Source organism: Leucopleurus acutus (genome assembly GCF_964270905.1).
Source record: "Leucopleurus acutus genome assembly, chromosome: 16".
Lineage (NCBI taxonomy): Eukaryota > Metazoa > Chordata > Mammalia > Artiodactyla > Delphinidae > Leucopleurus > Leucopleurus acutus.
This window is the reverse complement of record NC_139158.1, coordinates 32,726,354-32,747,647: the sequence shown is the minus strand read 5'-3', so window position 1 is coordinate 32,747,647 and position 21,294 is coordinate 32,726,354. Positions and strand designations below refer to the sequence as shown.

Below are 21,294 nucleotides of genomic sequence, written 5' to 3'. Positions count from 1 at the left end.
CTGACATAATTTATTATTCTCAATAGCCAGATATTGAAATAGACAGCAAAATGGATGGATGAATGGATGGATAGATGGATGGATAGATAGATGGTTGGATGGCCAGTCAGTCATCAAATAATCTTGGGAATGTCTGCCTCAAACAAGGTCAAACAGGTTTCTATTTTTTTCCCCTTGCAGGACTTTTCAGGTGCTTTACTATGCTATGCACCATGAACCCCCAGCTGGGAGAGAGAACAAGCTGAATTTCTCCCACTTCTTTGGCCACGTGGTTCTTTTTACAATAAAGCATCTCATGAGGCATCTTTAGTGCAGAGCTAGCTTTGGGAGAGGCCAGTCCAGACTCTTAGTCTCTCAAGGGAAAAGGATGTGCGTAGAGCTCAGGTGGTTCAGTCCGTTCCCAGAGAGTAAAGGGCGTGCATGGAGTTGGGACAGAAAGACCCAGTTCTGAGTCCTGGAGACTCGTGCTATTTGGAGCGGGCTCTGTACCCGGCTCCTGCAGGGACCTGCTTGCAGCACACGAGGCAGAAGATGCAGGGAGGGCATGAGCACGATCTGGGGGGTGTGGCTGATTATTCATCCCCCATCCCGAGAGTCCCCAGGGAGTATTTGTTTGCCTGGAGCAAGGTCAATACATTCTCAAACCCAGTTGCCATTCATCCCCAGACAGGTCAGGGGTCAGTTCCTGAAGCATGTTGATCTCAGCAGAGATGATGTGCAGGGTTGATATTCTTAGATTTGCTCATTCAGCCAGTCAGTCTGGCTTTCAGAGGAGAATCAGGTCAGGAAGGGCTTAATGATCCAAGAGGAGCACTTGTGCTGCCTCCGCCACTGGGGGCTCGAGTTTCTAATGATAATCAGCAGCTTCTTCACTTACAAGACCTACTGGAATTTTCTTTGTGCATGTTCATAACCACTTTTTTGGGGGGTGGGGGGCGGGCGCGATACTGTTGGGTAGGAGTGACCCAGTGTCCTGGATTCTTTGGGTTATTCCTGTTTCAGAGGCACTACTTTCTGCATCCCCATAAACCCTCAACTGTGTTTGAAATTCTCGTATTTTGTTTTCAAAACGGTGTCTTCCGTGTACAGAAGCTACGCCCACAAGCTCGTTAGCCTCTCTGTCTGAATTTTTGGTTTACATCCCGGAAGAAGAAGGTAGGTTCTTACAACCAAAAGGCACATCACAGGTAGCACCTGTAAGAACTATTTTATTTAACCAATTAGAAGTTGAAGGGAGGAAGGGTTTGGGGGAGGTCTGATTTGAGCTGGTTTGATCCTTGGAAGCAGATGCTGCTAATGTGTTGTTACTATGACAACTACTGCACCCACTATCTGCTCAGAGCCAGTCCCTCAGCTAAATGTGTCTGTGACTCTTTTAGTCAACCTGTATATGACTCTTATTTAAATCTCTAGACCACCCCATGAGGTGTGGTTACTAATCACATTCTTACTTTACAGATAATAAATCTGAGGCACAGAGACGTTACGTAACTTGCACCAGAACACACAGCTAGAATCCGGTGGAAGGGTCGGGCCATAGGAGACGATAGTAATGCCACAGTGAGAACTGATGCTTACTTGGTACTTATCACTCGTGTCAAAGCTTTCCGTGCATCACCTCATTTACACGTGTTGACTGAACCCAATGGGCTGGGGATGTGTCTTCTCTTCCCAGGATGTGACTTTCCTAGCTGGATTGGTCCTTTGCTGAGGTTACAAACGAGGTGACTATAACTTGGAGAACAGCTGATTGGTGGCCCGGTACATCTACCCACAGTCTGTGGAAGCTTTTCCTATGGAAGGTCTTGCCTCCATGGTAACTCACATGACACTTTCAGTCTCCCCTCTTCCAGGAACTCACCTGTCAGTCCTCGGCCTCAGGGCCATAAGCATCTTACGAACTTTTTCTTTGAGGTCCATCTCTTTTTGAGGTAAAGCCCTTCCATGCTGTGTTCTTACCTGCGTTGGATTGGGTTTGAATGCATGCCAGGTGGTGAGTGGAGTTTATCAATTTTGGTTCGAGTCTTTGCTCTAGAGTGGTCATTTGTCATGGTCTAGCAGAGGTTAGGGGTGTGTCGAAGGGAAAACTGGCTCTTGCTAAATAAGAAAGCACCTATTTTTGCTGTTTAACCTCAGACAAGTCACTTAACCTCTCTGAACCTCCCTATCATCCTGTGGCTACCAAAGGTAATTCTCAAGTGCCTACTGAACATCTACTCTATGCCCAGTCCTGTGAGAAAGACAGGAAAACAATGATGGAGGAAATAAAATAGAAGCCTACCTGGAAGTGATTCCTAGCCGGGTCTTTACCATGTTAGGTCAAAACACTGCTGGTCTTTTGGGGGCTTAGACAAGTGGGGTCGTGAGTGCTAGAGAAGGTGGGGAGGCTGCCTGGAGCATCAAACGTGTGGCTGCTTGCTGAAGCAGGGGGTGTTCATGGGTCGTGTGAGGGAACAGAAAGACTGAAGTTTCCTGCAGAGACCTCGGTGTGGGGTACACATGGGGCATTGAGGAGGCAGACTTGACCTGCGGATTGGGATGATTAGAAAACAACTGACATGGGTACATGAAAGACACGCCAAAGAAGAAAACATCAAATAAACCGGCACCTTTTGAACTTTCCAAGTGCCAGGAACACCCATACGCACCCTTGTCATTTCACGGCAGCAGCGTACCTGTGCGAAGGGCCAGGTGTTGTCCCATTTTACCCCCAAGGAGACCAGGGCTCAGGGCTAAGTATTTCCTTCCAGTCAGATCTTGAAAAGGATGACAGAGCCAAGATCCCAACCCATACTCTCCAGCTATGAAACTCATGCTTTTTCTACTGTGCCCAGATGCCCCTGGGCATCACTTGAGATGACCTTGGAAATGTGTAGCTCTCAGTGGTCTGGAGACCCCTTGCAAAGGCAATATGTGAAAGCAGCTTTACTTGCATTTGTCCAAAGTGTTCATTCAGTCCGTCATTCTCTTGAGAAGCATTTGGGGAAACTTCATTTGTCTACTCAGCATTTTAGTCATTGGGTGAATAAGAATGAATGGCATGCTTCCTTATTTGAGCCAGTCTACCTTCTAGAAGGAGTCATCACACTTAAAAGAATTATTATTATACAATGCTAACATGACTTTAGGACACAGGTGACAGTGTATTTAGTTCTGCCTGGGGTGGTGGGGAAGGTTTTGTGCATTTGACTTAGGCCAGTAATGTTGAATTGGAAGGAAGGGAGGGAGGGAGGGAGGGAGGAAAGAAAGGAAGGAAGGGAAGGAAGGAAGGAGAGGTAGTTCTGCATAGCAGGCAAATTTGTAAGGAGTCTTAGATGCATGAAGGTGTTTGGCAAAGGCAACTTGCCAGTGTGGTTTGCAGAGAAGAGTGATTTGTAGAAGGAAGGACAGTGTGTATTGGAGGATGAATCTGGAAAAGCTGAGGAATATTGTGAAAGGCCTTGAAAACTATAGGAAATTCTCTGTCATGTAACTTGGCCTGGAAATGGGGAGGTATGGGTAATTAGATAATCTGCATAAATTCATATTAGGAGATAACCACTGTTAATATCCAAAAGCTAAGGAGTATGTTTAATGCTTTCAGAGGAACACTCAGTTTTATGCTTTTTGTTTTGTTATGTTATGGTGGACAAGTGGCAACTGACATCCGGCTGCTTTTCAAGAAGCAGGTAGAGAATGATGGAAATGGTCTCACGAGAGCTCCTAATCTGGGGAGGGGGCAGCTTCTTCCCAGGCTTCAGGGACAGTTGGGCCAAGGGAATGTGCACCAAGGTTTCTAGACCTTCCAGTCTTTCAAGAGTTGTTGTAGATCTACGTTTTATACAAGCTGCCTCTGTTTAAAAATATTAGCTTATTTTTACACAATGCGGACAATTCCTCCTCCTCCTGGTCGTCAGCATCCTCAGCATCCATCATCCTCAGCATCCTCAGTATCATCCTCATCTGTGAACTGGATTTGGTCCATGAGGCTGCAGTTGGCTCTGTTGACCAATAGAATCCACAAGGCAGGAATCAGTCTTCTCTGAATGTTCCCCTTTCCCATCCTCCAGCCAATGCTTGTGTTTCTGTTCTCTTTCCTTCTCTTACATGGGTACATGGGTGTTTAAACTTGGGGTGGCTGCTGCTCGGAAGGGCTGCTGGTGGGCAGAGTCATCCTCATGTTAGCTCTCAGGATCTGGGGAAGGAGATGTAGTATCTGAAAGCATGAGAGGAACCACTTTAATCCAGGAAGGGAAAAGAGAGGTCACTAACTAAGAAGGGGGTGTCATCACGGAAGGTGGAGAAAGACGGGAGAATTTTTGGAGGGAGGATGGATGAGCCTGAACTAGCAAAGGCAGGCTAAGAAAAAAAAAGGCTTGATGGAAATCCCCGACACAGGGATAACTGACAGAACTGGCACCAAAGAAGTGGCAGGAAAGCCAGAAGCAAGTGAAGAAGCAGAAGTAAAAAATGGAGTATATACCTGTCATTGTATTGAAGTCGGACTTCCAGAGGGTTGTAAAATATATGCTCTAAATGAAGGGTCTGCAAACCACAGCCTGAGAGCCAAACCTGGCCTTTGACTGTTTTTGTACGACCCTCGAGCTAAGATTGGTTTTGACACTTTTAAATGGTTGGAAAAACTCAAAAGAAGAATATTTCGTGACAGGTGAAAATTATAGGAAATTCAAATTTCAGAGTCCATTTGCTTATTGTAAACATTTTCACATGAAAACGGCAGAGTTTTGAGTAGTTGCAACAGAGAGTTTAAGGTCCACAGCACCTAAAATATTTGTAATCTGCCCATTTACAGAAAAATGTTTGCCCTCCCCTGCCTGTGATGGCCAGAGTGATGATGATACATAGCCCTTGGTTTACATTCAGTCCCTTTTGGCAACCTACCTATGTTTTCTACCTGCTGCCAGAACTATCTCCCCTGTTCTTCACCTTATTTTTTTATTCTACATTTTTTTTAAGTTCCTGCAAAATACTATGAGCTTAATACCACCCATTAGACATTGGGTAGATAACCATTTACCATGAGCCACTGGAAAGCAGAGATACATGGAATGTGGTACCTGCACATTCAGCGGAGGAAAGGGACCCAAGAGGAAAGAATTACAGTCCAGTAATACTGGATGCTTCCCATTTGGGAAAACAGAACCCATTTTAGAAAAAAGAGGTTTTGCTTAGTGACCATTATTTATTTTTATGTTTTATAATGTCATAAAGTTTTGGGGGTGGGTTTTGAACAAGGGTACATTCTGTTCATACCATTTTACAAGTATAACCACTACAATCATACATGGCAGTAATATCTAAATATAAAATCAGAAACAGAGAAAATGTGAATAACAGGACTGGAGGTGGTGAGAACAGGAAGATGAAAACACAAATATGCAGGCAGTAAAGGCCAATAAAATGGACAGAGTTGAACCTCTTTTGGGGCTCTGAGCTTCCTGGAAGTCAAAGTGAAAAGGGTCACAAAACAATGAGTCTTTATTTTCAGAGTGAGGAAAAGAGATACTCATTACTCAGGAGCAGAAAAGCTTTTGTAGCATGGAGTTCTTAAAAAGAAAAGAGAAAATATCCTCTGCAAATGATATAGTATACATCTATATGTCCTGTGTGTACAGGCACACCTCGTTTTATTGTGCTTCACAGATACTGCGTTTTTTACAAATTGAATGTTTGTGGCAACCCTGTGTTAAACAAGTCTATGGGCACCACTTTTCAAACAGCATTTGCTCGCTTCATGTATCTGTGTCATATTTTGGCAATTCTCTCACTGTTTCAAACTTTTTCATTGTTCTTCTGTTTGTTGGTATATATGATCACTGATCTTTGATGTTATTACTACAACTTGCTGAAGATTCAGATTATGGTTAGCATATTTTAGCAATAAAATGTTTTTAAACTAAGTTATATACTATTTTAGACACAAGGCTGTTGCACACTTAATAGACTACAGTATAGTGTAAACATAACTTTTATATGCCCTGGGAAAGCAAAAATGTATGACTTGCTTTACTGTGATATTCTGTTTATCACAGGGGTTTGGCATCCAACCACGATATGTCCAAGAACTACCTATAATATGTTTCTGAAATGTATCATCAGGTTCTTTAAAAAAAAAACACATAGAGTAATACACAGAATAATCTTTTGTATTTATGTAACTCTACAGTTTCCAAAACACTCCCACACTTTTGCTTATCGGAGCCCTCTCTGTGAAGGGTAAGTGGGTATTGTCACTCCTATACGAGGTTCAGGAAACAAAGTCTAAATGTGTACGTTTCTGGCCTTCATGACTGAATTAAGTTCCGACTCCTGGTCCAGTGGTCTTTCTACTTTATAACACCAGAGACATAGTACAATCTGACCCACCCCTTACCAAAGTCAGGAAGAGCTCTCCCCTCCCAGGAAGCTGTCTCATGGCAAGGCCACTGTCCTCACTGGTAACTTCTCAGAAGCGCAGTGTTGAAAGTCAGAGTCAAAAGCTAAAATTAGAAATATCAGGCTGTTAAGTAAGAGGGGTCAACTCGCAGCTGTTCCTGGAGCTTTCTGAATTGTAACAAGGTGGCCCCTTTGATACAGGAGAATCAATTACACAGAAACCTTGTCAAGATGGCCCAAATTCAGCCTTAAATAATTGAATTCTCTGCCAAATGCTGTCCACTGTCGTTATCTAGAAATGTAATTATGCAGCTAAATCAAGCAACTAAAATTAGTGTCGTGTAAAAACACCTTGGTGATCTAAAAGTGGAGGAATTGACATTTGGATTTAGAAAAAGCCGATAGTTGAATATGTTTTGCGGTGTCTGAAGCTCTCCAAGTTTCGACAAAATCCATATCTCGTGTCCTATTTCAAGTTCAAGGTGGAATGTGGTAAGCAGGTGTCCAGTTTGAAGGTGATTTTCGATGATCCCTGGGCCTTGAGCATAAACTGAGTGGGCTCACTCTGTGCTCTCGAAATTGGGAAACTCTCAACACGCCCACGTTCTTTCCTGGTATGCAGATTAGAAGAGTGCCAATTTGAATGCTTTCTGCGCCTTCAATCTGAAGTCAAAGATGTGTCTATACCAGGTATTAGTAGAAGAACAGGAAACACAGGATAAGAATGGCAAATACTGTACACATCTTGTATTGTACACATCATGATAGGATGCCAAATACTTTACTTGTCACACAACCCTATGAGGATCTATTATTATCTCAATTTTCCAAGCGGAGAAACTAAGGTTCAGAGATGCTGAGTAACTTGTTCAAGAACACACAGCTATTAAGTAGGACACACAAGTCAGTATAATTCCAATTCATGCAATCCCATCGAAGTTTATCTATTTCCGTGTAATGTATGCCAATCACTTGGATATTTTCAAACATCAGAAAGATTTCAAATACTAGAATGTGTTTTTCATCTGCAGTTTTGGCGTTCATTTGCTATGCCTTTAAACTCAGGGAGCAGGGAATCATCTCTTATTAATAGATTGCATATTAAAATATAACAATTGAAAGCTCAAAGACAAAAAGTGTTTAAAAAAATGTTTTTAAGGCATATGAAGATCTGTTACAGAACGAAACACTACTGTAATGGATATCGTGGCTGATGAGGAATTGTGTTTGTAGCCTGACACTGCCTCTCACACGTGTAGGGCTGTGAGCAAGCAGTTCAACTAGTGTGAAGCTCATTTCCCGTGTGGACCAGGAACTGATAGTAGTGCCTGCTTGGGAGAGTTGTGAGAATGGAATTACAAAACATATGTAGATAATTTAGCTCATCCTGCGTGCAGAGCACACACTGAAGATATTCGCTGGTGGTATTATTATTTGCACAAATCGCCCTTTAAAACTAAAACCAGAGAGAGAGAGACAGAGGATAACGAACTCGACTAAGTATCTTCTTCATTTCTTTGTGGTCAGTACCAGAGGCTGCCCACATTCCCCTACTTAGGTTTTAAGTGGCAACTGATAATCATATCAATTTACATTTCTCAGTTTTCCTCTCTAGACATCCCACGCAGACTCCGTCCCTTGCCTTTCGCCCAAATTCATTAGGAAGAGCCCGAATCTCCCAGCTTGACCAGCTCTCTCCCAGTCTCTTAGTCTCTCTCACTCTCTCTGAGAACTAAATTAATGAAGAGTATTTGGTTAGTCATGTTAGGCAAGCCGTTCCCAAAATAGAACCTTCCATTTTGGTAGCTTCAACCCTGCAGCTGCTGTGTCTCTCCGTCGTCTGGGAGGAAAACTTTCACATTAAGAGTTGCTGATGCCGGATTTTCTTTCTCTCGCCTCTGCGCATTGATGAGCGCTCGGCTCCTGACAGGAGCGATCTGGCTCTCAGCTTTGTGGTTCCGAAGAAGTTGGGTCTATAGATTTTCCCCTAACTCTCTCCATTGATGCGTTGAGCTTCTGAGGGAATCCTACCTTCCCGTAAAGCATGTTGCCTTCTCAAGGAGTCCTCCTGCATCCCTATGGCGTGCCTATGATTGTTCCAGCAGCCCCCTACTTCCCCGGACTGATCCAGGTAATTCAAGGCCACTGCCAGCAAGCAACTTAACTCCAGAGCACTCAGAGTAATAATTGGAATTTTTATGGTTGAGAAAGCAAACACTTTTAATACAGGAAAAAGCTCTCGTGTAGTCAGTGGGAAGACAGTAGGAAATCAAAAAGATGGATCACCCTAATCTGGCTATTGACATCTCTCATGGCTGAATAAATGGTGTAGTTGAGCTATATTTGCTTGTATTGATCCGGCTGCTGTTTAACATTCATGGCTTTGCTTCGGGAGGTTGACCACGGGGCAAAGGATTTGCTCTCCCTCCCAGCTTTCTGAGGGACTCAGTCTCCCAGAGCAGATCATGAGGCAGAGTACCTGATCATGAGGTGAGTTGGTTAAGCGCTTTCACCCAGGAAATAGAAGGAGCGTGAAATATGCATTAATCCTTAGCTTCCCCTTCCCGTGGATTGTCTATTTTCATAGAGGCTCCCCCCACCCCACCCCCTAACCTGGGTAGAGTGGTGGCATGGAGGCAAAAAGGAACACTCTACTGATGGTTAATTATGAAGTTCAGAGATTATCCTAGGAATTCCTTACCAGTTGAAAGTGAAGGATTGAAATGTGTGTTGGTATTACTCTTACGGCTATTAATTTTGTGTCAGGAGAATCATCAAATAAGATATTTGGGGCCTTTTATTTTTCCGCATCGTAAGCGTGACTTCTTAAGCAAGGGTTGGCTTCTGGATGTGTGTCTGAATTTCTCTGTGGAAGGCTAACTAGTGACAGAGCCTGAACATCATAGGAAACCCGGGTGTTTTCCACTGTGGTTTGTTTGTTGTTTGTCTGAGAACAACAATCTCTTTGTAATAAATTCTGTATCTCGTTTCTACAGGAAAGGAAAACTGCACGTAGTTAGGATGTCCTTTTCCCTTCAGCCTTGTGCTTCTGCCTCCACAATAGTTTAAAATTCTGCAACACCCTAGCTCATTAATTAAAATTTCTGGCGAGGGCTCTGGTCAAACCCTTTTCTCCTATGCTGAATGCTGTCGTTACCTCTTATAAACTGTAAGAACCTTGGTGATTTGAGCCATTCAGGAGTGATTCCAAGTAATCAAGCAAAACCTTCTACCATCCCAGATTTATGGTCCTTACTGATTTTGGAGGCTCCTATATTATTGTGAGAAATAACAGACTGCTTGGAGAATGGTCCTTAACAACATGGAAATTATTCCATGTTTCCGGGCATAAGCAGGGCCAGTGTGGCCCACCCGAGGTCTGAAGTAGAACTCAGTGGCAATCTGGAAGGCCTTTGCTTCCACTGGAAATTTGGGGTGAAGTTTAGCCATTGGAGTTTTGTCAGACGCTCTGCCACCCTGTCTGATAAATAATTACAGGCAAATCGTGCCCTTCACTCTATGCTGATTGATGCTGAAATTGCTTTAGAAAGTTCTCATAAGTTCCTGTTATAGATTAAGTGCCGGTGTAGGAAAAATAACGGCACCCACTGAAATGGGTGAATGTAATCAGGCTTAATGGACTCGAGAGCTTGTTGGGAATTAAATAACTATCGATTCGCTGGAATGTTGCCGTCATTACAAAATGCCACTCTGGACGTATTACCCCAGTGATAGATGAGAAGACACCCAGGCGAGCAGAGAAGTTGGGGGCCCAATTTCTTCCTCCTTTGCAGAGTGTTTGAGAAACATGTCCAGTTATTTGGGGAAGGAACAAGTGATTTTACTTGCAAATCTTCGCTGGATCATACTTTGTTTTCCCAGGTGACACTCTGCTAACTAGTTGCCCTTAAGTCAGGAAGGCAGTGCAGCGGGGATCCTTAGCCCAGCTGCTGTGACATCGTTCGTCTTCTTCCTCTCCCACCCACCATGGATCACACTGAAATGCTCTGGGCAGGGAGAAACTGGCCTTATTTCCGGTGTTCTGAGACAGCCTGTGTTATTTATCCAGTGGTATCAACTGGAAACTCAAACACTCCATTGCAGCAACATTTCCAAGCAGAGGAAAGGCAACTCAAAGGGCGAAAATCTCTCTCTCTCTCTCTCTCTCTCTCTCTCTCTCTCTCTCTCTCTCTCTCTCCCCCCCCTCTCTCCCTCTCTCTCTCTCTCTCTCCCTCTCTCCCTCTCTCCCTCTCTCTCTCTCTCTCTCTCTCTCTCCCCCTCTCTCCCTCTCTCTCTCTCTCTCTCTCTCTCTCTCTCTCTCTCACACACACACACCCCTTTCAGCTGATGCTTCTGATGCCAGCTGCCCTGCATGCTTGCAGACTGTATCAGCTTGCTGACCAATTTGTTGATTTTGTGCGTTTCTTCCCAGCTCTTTGAGATGCAAGGGCTTTCCTAGAGGCAATTAAGGTGGCACCCACACCTTCATAATGTGATCAACCAGACAGTCAAAGGATCCAAAATAGAGTGTGTACTCCATCCTCGGTAGTAAGTTCCCTGTGACTGGAGATATGCAAACAGCTGTAGGGGCCACTTAGCAGGGTTACTGTATCAGAATTTAAGATTCCTCTCAAGGTCTTTCCAACCCGAAGAGCCAGTGATTCTATGGCATAAGAACTTCCTTTTCATAATCCTTTCAAGTGCCACTTTTTTATTGCCCTGTTTTCGTCTGCTCAGTGCAAAGGAACAAAAAAATAATTGATCAGACATCATAAGAGGCTTTTAGGAGAGCATCACCTTATCCTGCAAAGGCAGTGAGTGAAGATGTTTCATAATAATTTTGGGGACATTACTCAATAGGGTTTTTTGTCCCAAGAGTAGATTCAATAGTGACCACTGACCTCACCTGCCATCCCATAGGAAAACTAGAATCTTTACCATATTGAATCTCCTGAACCCATCTTTTGATGTCTGAACTTGTTGAATAGATAGCAAGGCGGGTAGTTTTTCCTTCTAGCCACGTAAAGAATTCCAGAGTGACTGTGGAGGATTGAGCTGAAACAGTTTGGGCAGTTTCATGGGGAGTGAGAAGCAGAAGAGGAAGAGAGCAGTATTGCCAAGTGCAGTGTATAAACACTGCTCCTTTACCTTTGCTGTAGACCTTAATCTTGGTATCTCTGGATAAGAAGAACCAATGTGTCTTCCCGTTGAGCCTCTTTACTGCTTCTCAATTTCCAACAAAACCTTGAATGACCAATGAGTTATCTGACCGGAAGACAAAGGAGATTTGACAAGTTGATTGTCAGTCAATCTTGAGTCCAGGGAGCTCCCAAGAGGACTTACCCCAGCCGTGGACCATGCCCACCCCGTGTCAGACGATATCATCCAAACAAGAGCTTTGTAACTGATTAGTCTGGCTGGTGTTTGGGTCTAATGAGCCCTTGGCTCTGGGTTCAAGTTCAGCCTTGAGCCCCTCACTCTAGATATTTGTCCGACAGATATGCCCTTTGACCATCATGGCTAGATCATTCTCCACACCGGGACAAATCGTTCTCATCTCATCCGTGTATTACAGATCAGGTCAGGAGACTGTTTTCCTCGATGGAGGGCAGTGTAAACACAGCCACGTCCACCTCACCATGCATTTGTTAATTTAGTTATTCAGTCGCTGCCCACATATTCCATATCGGGCACTGTTCTAAGCCCCTGGAAAACAAAAGTGGCAGTTACAGCTACTGACCAGTGGGTTCACAGCCCAGTGAAAGAGAGCAGGAGATAAACTAATACTACAGTAATACTACTGTAAATCTAATACTACAGTAAAAACAGCAGGAAAGCATGATAGGTGATAATTATTGAGTACTCGCTATGTGCCAGGCACTGTGTTAAGTACTTAGATATATTATCTCAATTTATTCTAACAGTACCGTAGTCCCCCCTTATCTGAGGGGGATATGGCCCAAGACCCCAGTGGATGCCTGAGATGGTGGATAGTACTGGACCCTAGATATATTGTGTTTTTTCCTATACACACATATACCTATGATAAAGTATAATTTATAAATTAGGCACAGTAAGAGACTAACAATAACTAATAATAAAATAGAACTATTATAACAATGTAGTACAATAAAAGTTATGTGAATATGCCCTCCCCAATATACCTCTTCCATCTTAACTAATCCCTCCTCACGCACTGTGGCCGTAACTTTTGCATTTTGAGGGGAGACAGCAAAACTACACACATTTCTCTTTCTTTCTTTGAAACGTCATGGAGAAGATTTGTTCTTACCCTAGATCTTAGCGATCTCAGCATACAATTTTGTTTCTTTCCTTATTAAGTCGTGAATTTTCACCTTTTCATTTAAAGGAAGCACTTGACGGCTTTTCTTTGTCCATCTGAACTGCCAGCATCACTAACTCTTGTACTTTGGGACAATTATTAAGTAAAATAAGGGTCAGTTGCACACGAGCACCATGATAACACGATAGATGATCTGATAACCGAGACGGTTACTAAGCGACTAACGGGTGGGATCCGCTGGACAAAGGGATGATCCACATCCTGGACAGGACAGGATGGGACAGGTTGGGACAGGACAGGACAGGATGGCACAGCACCACTCAGAATGGCACACAATTTAAAACGTATGAATTGTTTACTTCTGGAATTTTCCATTTAATATTTTCAGGCTGTGGTTGACCTTAGGTAAACCTGGGAAAGCGAAACCGCAGCTAACGGGGGCTATTGTAACCCTAAAGTTGGGTACTGTTGTTCTACCAACCCTTACCTGTAATTGTAAATTCCAAAAAGCTCTGAAAATCAGGTTTTGGGGGGAGAGTTTGGCACCAAAATGCATTTTGGAAGAAAACTTGACCTGAAATGATGTGTGGCTATTTATAGACTTTCTTTATCCGACTTACTGTGAATATTCATATATTTTGCTATGGGAATATTTACGTGTTTGATTTCAGAGTGTTGTCCCAGACCCTGCTGAGAATGTTACATAATCTGTGTCTGATGAAATCCCTTTCTGGAAAAGGAAATCCCCCAAAATCTGTATTTCAAGATAGAGGTAACCCCAAGGGTCTCCGTTAAGAAATCACAGTTATGTATTATGATACCCTTTCTGCATATGGAGGACCTGAAACTGACATTTAGAGAAAGGTAACTTGCCCAAGGTCACAGGGATTGTCTGTGACAGAGCTGAGATGTAGACCAGGTCTGGTGGGCTGGAGCCTTCCCTCTCAACCACTGATCCACTGTTGAGGTGTATCCATGGGAGTGCACATGAAAACACAGGGGAGGGAGTAGGTGGATGCCTCTTGGAGCAGTGAAGAGGGTGGTTCAAAGGGGAAAGGTGGCATTTGAGTCGGGCTGTAGAGCATCAGCAGACATTCACCGGGCAAGCAGAGGAGAAAGCCCTTCCTAGTAGAGCAGAGAGCTTGGATGAACTAGCGACGTTGGCCTGACACATCAAGATAGAGCTGCGGTCTCTTCGCCAGCTCGTTGGCACTGTGGGGTTTGACATTATTTAAACATAGGTCTCAACAGTCAAAAGACATGGCTCCAAAGGACCTGGGAGGAATCTCAGAAATGGAACTCCTAAGCCCCGAATCTCTGTGTGTCCACATAGGAATGGGCCCTGTAATACCCTTCTGTGAATCCAGCAGTTGAATGTCGAATTCCCTGGATTTGAGTCCTGATCGTTGTTTGCCGTCGTTCTCTCTGAGACAGTAAGCTCTCTGAAGGCTGTCTTTTCCAACTTATACCCTACAGAACTAGATGGTAGCAGAGAAATGCTGATTAATGCCTCGCTGATGTGGATAGCAATGGTATAGGCAAACCTTGCACTCTGGATTTTGAAACAGAAATCAGCATCGTCGAATCTGGCAGTGTATTTAATGAGATCTGCATACACATATGTAGTGTCACCAAGAATTATCAAACTGGGGCTTCCCTGGTGGCGCAGTGGTTGAGGGTCCGCCTGCCGATGCAGGGGACACGGGTTCGTGCCCCGGTCCGGGAGGATCCCACATGCCGCGGAGCGGCTGGGCCCGTGAGCCATGGCCGCTGAGCCTGCGGGTCCGGAGCCTGTGCTCCGCAACGGGAGAGGCCACAACAGTGAGAGGCCCGCGTACCGCAAAAAAACAAAAAAAGAATTATCAAACTGCTGGTTTTAACAATGGACCAAGAGTAATCGTCCCTACAGAAAGGTGGAGAAATGTGTAGGGAACATGCAGATCTTTGGGGTAAACTTGAAAGAAAGAAACTTGTTTTGCTCTGTGGCTAGTGGAGCCATTTTCAGTCTTGGTATTGTTGTCCTGCAATGTTATCTACATGTTTGGAATATCTGCTGATGGGGAAAGAAATCAGAATGCACGCCTGATATGAGTGCTGGTGGTGTCATTTACTTTGCGGCTGCTCCATCTTAGTCACTAAGTGACTTTTCTGTACTGCCAAAGAGGCCGTGTCAACAGCAGACTAAATTAAAGAGTCAGGGAGGTGGCAAAGAGAATTTGGAGTCAAACAGGTCCGGGTTGATATATTGGCTCTGGCATTTACTAAGCGTGTGGCCTTGGGCTTGTCAATTAACCTTTCCAAGGCTGTTTTCTCAGCTACAAAACGAAAACAAGAATACCTGTCTTGCAGAGTGGTTGTGAGCTTTACATGTGATTCATCTCTTCATTCAGCAATTATTTATTGAGCACCTACTGTGTGCCCGGCTGTGAACTAGGAGTAGGTGATGAGGCAGAATAAAAACATACAAGATCCTTGTCAACTTGAAGCCTATATCCTAATATATGGGAAAGGTCTGGTGTGTATATATATATATATATATATATATATATATATATATATATATATATATATATATATATATATATATATATATATATATATATATATATATATATATATACCAGAAGACCTCTTTTATCTTCAAGTGACAAAAATCTAATTCATATTGGTTTAGAGGAGAAAAAGAAAATGTCCAATTTCAGGCACAGTTGCATTCAGAGGCTCCAACAACCCCAAGTCATGTCTCCCCATGACTCCATAGTGGTTATCTCTACTTGATCTTTGTTCACAAACACACCATGTCCAACTGCTGGCAAAGATGGTCCCCAGAAACTCCAGGCTTACACCCCGACACATCTTAGCAAGCCTCTTCGCCAACTGCAAAAATTCCAGTAGCAGTCTGCTTGGCTTATCTTGTAGGCCACACCCATCCCCAAGTCAATCATCTTGACTGCCTTGAGTCAAGCTGGAGGGTGGGGTCAGGCCCAGCTGAGCTGTATGGGCTGCCCGTGGGTAAAAGAATAGTCAGAGTCCTGTTATCCAGTTACGGTGCTAAACAGGCAAAACATACAAGTTCTCGACTACTTGAGAGCTATGACAATTATCTCAATAATGGAAGCTATTACAAACATCCCAACATGGTTTTTCTCCCCAAGACCTTGCACATACCCTCCCCAGGGAAGAAATTGGTGAGTTTCTAATGTTACTTATCCGATTGCTTTTTTGCCAGTGATTGTGTATTCACCAGGCATTGACTATCATCTAGTGCATCTTGCTTCTTCATTCCTGATCAGATGAATCAAAGGCAGATATGGCAATTTTAAGCAGTATCTTCCCACCTAAAGTAATTACAGGAATGTCTCCCACCAGAGTATGCTTGGGATGTCCCCACTCTTTAACAGGTGAGAACACCACAATCTAGGGAAGTAAAGACAGCCTGACAGGGACAACCGGTAACACCATAACTGAGGCAAGATGGGGTTTCTCACATCATGCCACCCCATACCTTCTTTTTATATTAGCAAGACCTACATCAATAAATCTATAAATAAAGGGAAACTAAAGCCCTCCAGTTATTAAGTTTGAAATAATGTGGACCTTCCACATTGTTCCGAGTGTCTCAAAGCACTCGGAAATGCCAGCAACTTGCCTCCTTCAGTTGTACAGAGATGCACTTTTTTTTTTAATTAAAAGATTAAAGGGACGCTGTCAATCTCTTCTGATTAATAGCAGTCCTATAAAAAGGATGTGTTCCTGCCGCAGCCATCTGTCATTCTGATCATTTTAAAAGCATGCTATATCAGCAAGTATGCTTTTTATAATACGTTGGCATGGGGCAAGCGGGGCTGGAGAGACTTGCAGATTTCACACTCTGCTTTGCTGCTTTGGTGTTCGGCGATCTGAGCCCTTGATGGTGAAGCAGAGCCCCCTCCCTGTCTTTTAAAGGTTGTTTTGGGTAAGTGCTTTCCCCAGCTGACTTAGGATGGAGATCTCACCCCTATTTATGTTTCTCTCTCGTCTAAAGATAGACCCATCACACATGCATCCCACCAGCGTACAAGCCGCCAGCTCATCCACTTGATTGACTGCTGAACCCTAAATGCTGTCCAGAGCAATGAACTCAGTATTCTGTGGGTCTTTTCCTCTGGGCAACTGGGACCATAGTTGTCTGCAAAATCCCAATTTCTTTCTTTTTTTAAAAAAATTTTAAAAAATCATTTATATATTTATTTTATTGAAGTATAGTTGATTGACAATGTTGTGTAAGTTTCAAGTATACAGCAAAGTGACTCAGTTAAACATATGTGTGTGTGTATATATATTATATATAATATATATATATACTTTTTGAAATTCTTTTCCCATATAGGTTATTACGAAATACTGAGTATAGTTCCCTGTGCTATACAGTTGGTGCTTGTTTATTTATTTTATATGTAGTCGTGTGTATATGTCACTCCCAAATTCCTAATTTATTGGGATAAATTGCAAAGCCCAATTTCTAGCTTGAGTTCTTCAGGCTTTTTTTCTGATGCTAGTCAACATATTTATTTATTTATTTTAATTTTATTTTTTTTGGCTGCATTGGGTCTTCGTTGCTGTGCGCGGGCTTTCTCTAGTTATGGCAAGCAGGGGCTACTCTTGGTTGTGGTACACAAGCTTCTCATTGCGGTGGCTTCTGTTGTTGCGGAGCACGGGCTTTAGGCACATGGGCTCAGTAGTTGTGGCACACGGGCTTAGTTGCCCTGCGGCATGTGGGATCTTCCTGGACCAGGGCTCGAACCTGTGTCCCCTGCACTGGCAGGTGGCTTCTTAACCACTGCGCCACCAGGGAAGTCCATCTTCAGGCTTATAAAAGCAGGAGGCAGAGGCACCATGAAATTCTTTCATCCATTCATTCATGGCAGTGATGATTTGTGGATCATGGGTTCCATGCTGGGATGTCGTCTAAGCTCTGGAGACACTGAGATGACTAGGACCCAGTCTCCGTCCTCAGAGGTAGCTTCAATGGCCACAATGTCAATTGTGGAGTCAGAAGTGAAACACAACTGCTTGAAGGTATAACTCTATAGACTCTCAGCCCCGCTCACCCCACCCAATACGAGATCTTTACCACTTTCAGTGGCTCAGTCAAGATGGGTTTTTCTACAGTCCCAGGAAGATGATGTTCTATAGTCAGGTTCTCTGTCTTTCCCAAATGACAGGGCTTCTGGTATGCTCCAGGGGACAAATAGTGTGTTTTGTTTGTTTGTGTTTTTGGCTGCAAGAATGATGGCAAGAAACCTGTGTCTGAAGCAGCGGCCAGCTCTGCCCCGTCCTACCTTGCGTCTGGCTCAGAGTAACACAGCGGAGTCTGGCACACCGCCGCCGTGGGTGAAGGCGGCCTCCCTCAGCTGTTACCTTTCCTTCCACTCTCTAATCCGCATTGGCTCCCAGACGTGGGGAAGATTTGGTGACAGAGGCAGCCAGCTTGTGCATTCCACAGTGTTCTCACAAACTACTCTCCAAAGAGCTATTTCTTCTCATTACACGAGGCAGCACAGTTAAGGATTTAGACCAGAGAATTGAGAGCATGGGATTTAGAATAGGGAAAGCTGAGTCTGGCCATGACCTTCTCTTGGGGACTTTGGGAAAGTTGCGTGACCTCTCGGAGCCTCCACTTTCTCACCTATAAAATGGGAGTAACATCCCATGTGCTCTGCCTCCCAAAGTCAATGTCAGGAATAAAAGACCTCCAAAGTGACTATCCCCAGGGCCTCTGCAGTCCAGCTGCGATGACATAATGCCAAGGGCTCCACCTGAGCAGCCCCTGGGCCCCTGTGTTATGCGGGCTTGGCGTCTCTGAGCTCCCACTGTCTCAACTTGACAGCAGGAATTATCACACCCCCTTTGAAAGGGAGCCCAGAGGATTTGATGTGATGATGTGAAGCAGCCAGAGCAGCACCTGCTCATTGTAGGAACTCCATAGCGGTTGGCCAACATCGCCGTTGTCATGGTTTTCTCATCATATCCTGGTTGCTGCAGTTTCTTTTTCATATGAAGATGCTCTCCATTTGGAGGTGGGTGGGCACATATGCAGCTCCCTGCTTCTTCTCCCCATGGAGATTCCTGTTAACCAGGGACACACGTTTTTGGTGCAGCTGAATAGAGTAGGGTGCAATCAGGGATATACCACCCTGGGGTTTGAGCCCAGGGCCTTGGGTGGCATGAAACCTACATCCCCTCTGACTTTCTAAGTCCATAGCCTGGGGAGATGGGGCTACTAGACACACATGCAGGAGGGTGTACGGGTCTCAGTCATGTTGAATCCTGGCCCAAATCTTTGTCCACTTGCTCTGGCAGGACACCTGGGACTGGGACTGGAGAGGGAGGGGGAGCTTTGAAGGGGAAAAGAGAGGACTGTCCTCTCTCCTCTATGTGGCCACAGCCTTCTGGGGACAGACTGTTTGGGACCACCCACACCCCTGTTCCATGCAGCTCCTGGCATGCTGTGGGCGCTTAATAAATGTTAAATATTAAGAATAGCTCCCATCTGTCAGTGCCCAGTGGCAGGGAGGAAGTGTGAGCACAGGACAGCCGACTGGCACGGGGCAGCTTGTGGGAGAAGCCTTTGGGGAAAAACATGGCTCTGAGTTGCTTGGAGGACTTCCTGCAAACCTGGGTGTTCGCCTGTCCTGCTACTGGTCAGAGCCTGGGCAAGTTCATTAACAATGCAGGTGTCCACTCTGAACCTCAGATCATCTATAGCAGAAGGCAGGGAGCAGAGCCCAGTGAACTGCATGCCTCACTGGTAATCCCGGGTTTCCGATGAGCAGCTGGATTCAGGAACTGGTGTGGACTGACCGTGCAGGGGCTATGTCGGGGTTTAAAAGGGGCGACGAATCTGTCCTCTGAACAGACGGCGTCATAAATTCATACTTCCGTCATTTTCCTGGAAGAAAATGCCTACTGGGCTTTTCGCATTTAGTTACAGTAAGAGCAACAGCAGCTGCTTGTTTTCAGGCATTTACTATGTACTAGGCCATGTGTAAGGCATTTCACCTACAGTATCTAGTTGAAGCATTGTGGTTTAGAGAGGAAAAAGCAGTCGAACAGGATGGTATAGGGATGTGGGCTTTGTGGCAGACTCCCTGGTTCATCTCCTTCCTTCACCTGTGTGACCTTGGGCACTACTTACTACCTGTGTGACCTTGGGCATGGTTCTTGCCCTCTCTGGGTGGCAGTCACCTCACTGGACGGTAGCGAAAGGAATCAAAGCATATAAAGTCCATAGGCAACTGCCTGGCACATGCAAAGTGCTCAATACATGTATCAGCAAGTTTATTTCCAAGTGCACTGCAACATCACCACAACCAAACTTTGTAAGAGAGACGATATTGAGTTTTGATATATATATACATATACACACACACACACACACACACACACACACACACACACACACACATATACACACACATAAATATATATGTATGGGGCTTCCCTGGTGGCGCAGTGTTTGGGAGTCCGCCTGCCGATGCAGGGGACGCGGGTTCGTGCCCTGGTCCAGGAAGATCCCACGTGCCGTGGAGCGGCTGGGCCCGTGAGCCATGGCTGCTTAGCCTGTGCGTCCGGAGCCTGTGCTCCACGATGGGAGAGGCCGCAGCAGTGAGAGGCCTGGGTACCGCAAAAAAAAAAAAAAAAAAAAAATATATATATATATATATATATATATATATATATGTATATGTATGTATGTGTTATATATGAGCTAAGAGTGTGAGCTCTCAGCCAGACTGCAGACTGCTGAGTTAGAATCTCAGCTTTGCCTCCTTGGGGAAGTTCCTAAACCACTCTGTACTGTGGTTTTCTCATCTATAAAATGGACACATTAAAAGCACCTAAATCCATGGTTTAGCATCTCCCTGTATTGGATGGGGACAAAGCCAGAGTTGCCTTTGAGGATCACATGAGTTAATACTTGTAAGGCACTGTAATGGTACTTGGTATATAGTAAGGGTTCAGGACAGACATAATAATAAAATAAGGGTTACATAATTATCACTATGTATTGCATATTGTGTCTGTGTGATAATATGCATTAGACATAATAATACATATATAAAATACATATTACATATAATTATCACATAATTACATAATGATTTTAAATTATACTATTTAATATAATTGTATAGTGACATATTACTGATTATATAATACATAAATGAAATATATCATAAGCATATGCAATATTATGTATCATTATATAATAGTTATATATAACATATTATAAAACTTATCACATTATATATTAATATATAGTGTTATACATTGTTATATATAATATATATCCTATAATATATAGTTATATAATGTATAATACTACATAATAATTATATTATTATAATTATCTTATTATATAATTACATGATAATAATTATGTCATTATTATTTCTGCTATTGCTACAGCTGCTCTTCACTCCACTGGTTACTCTTCCTTACAATATTTCTGCTAGAATATTTTTACTACCACTCCAAACCATCTTGGAAAGACAGAAACTGAGGCTCAGCCAAGTTAAATACCTGCCCCAGCTCCCAGTGCTGGGATATGGCAGATCTGGGGTTTCCGAGCT

General features: G+C 43.9%; 1 protein-coding gene across 16 annotated transcripts in view; it reads left to right on the top strand.

Moving 5' to 3' along the window:
- RBFOX1 (RNA binding fox-1 homolog 1) overlaps window positions 1–21,294 on the top strand; it is a gene marked incomplete at both ends in the record, with an annotated part of 1,093,433 nt that overhangs the window by 728,548 nt on the left and 343,591 nt on the right. For 5 of the 16 annotated variants that reach the window (XM_082857458.1, XM_082857461.1, XM_082857467.1 and 2 more), the window contains one exon: window positions 8,420–8,506. The exons of the other annotated variants lie outside the window; for them this stretch is intronic. In XM_082857458.1, the coding sequence (XP_082713584.1) occupies window positions 8,420–8,506 (87 nt within the window). Of the gene's footprint in view, window positions 1–8,419; window positions 8,507–21,294 lie in introns of those variants that run through there. 16 annotated transcript variants of the gene reach the window in all.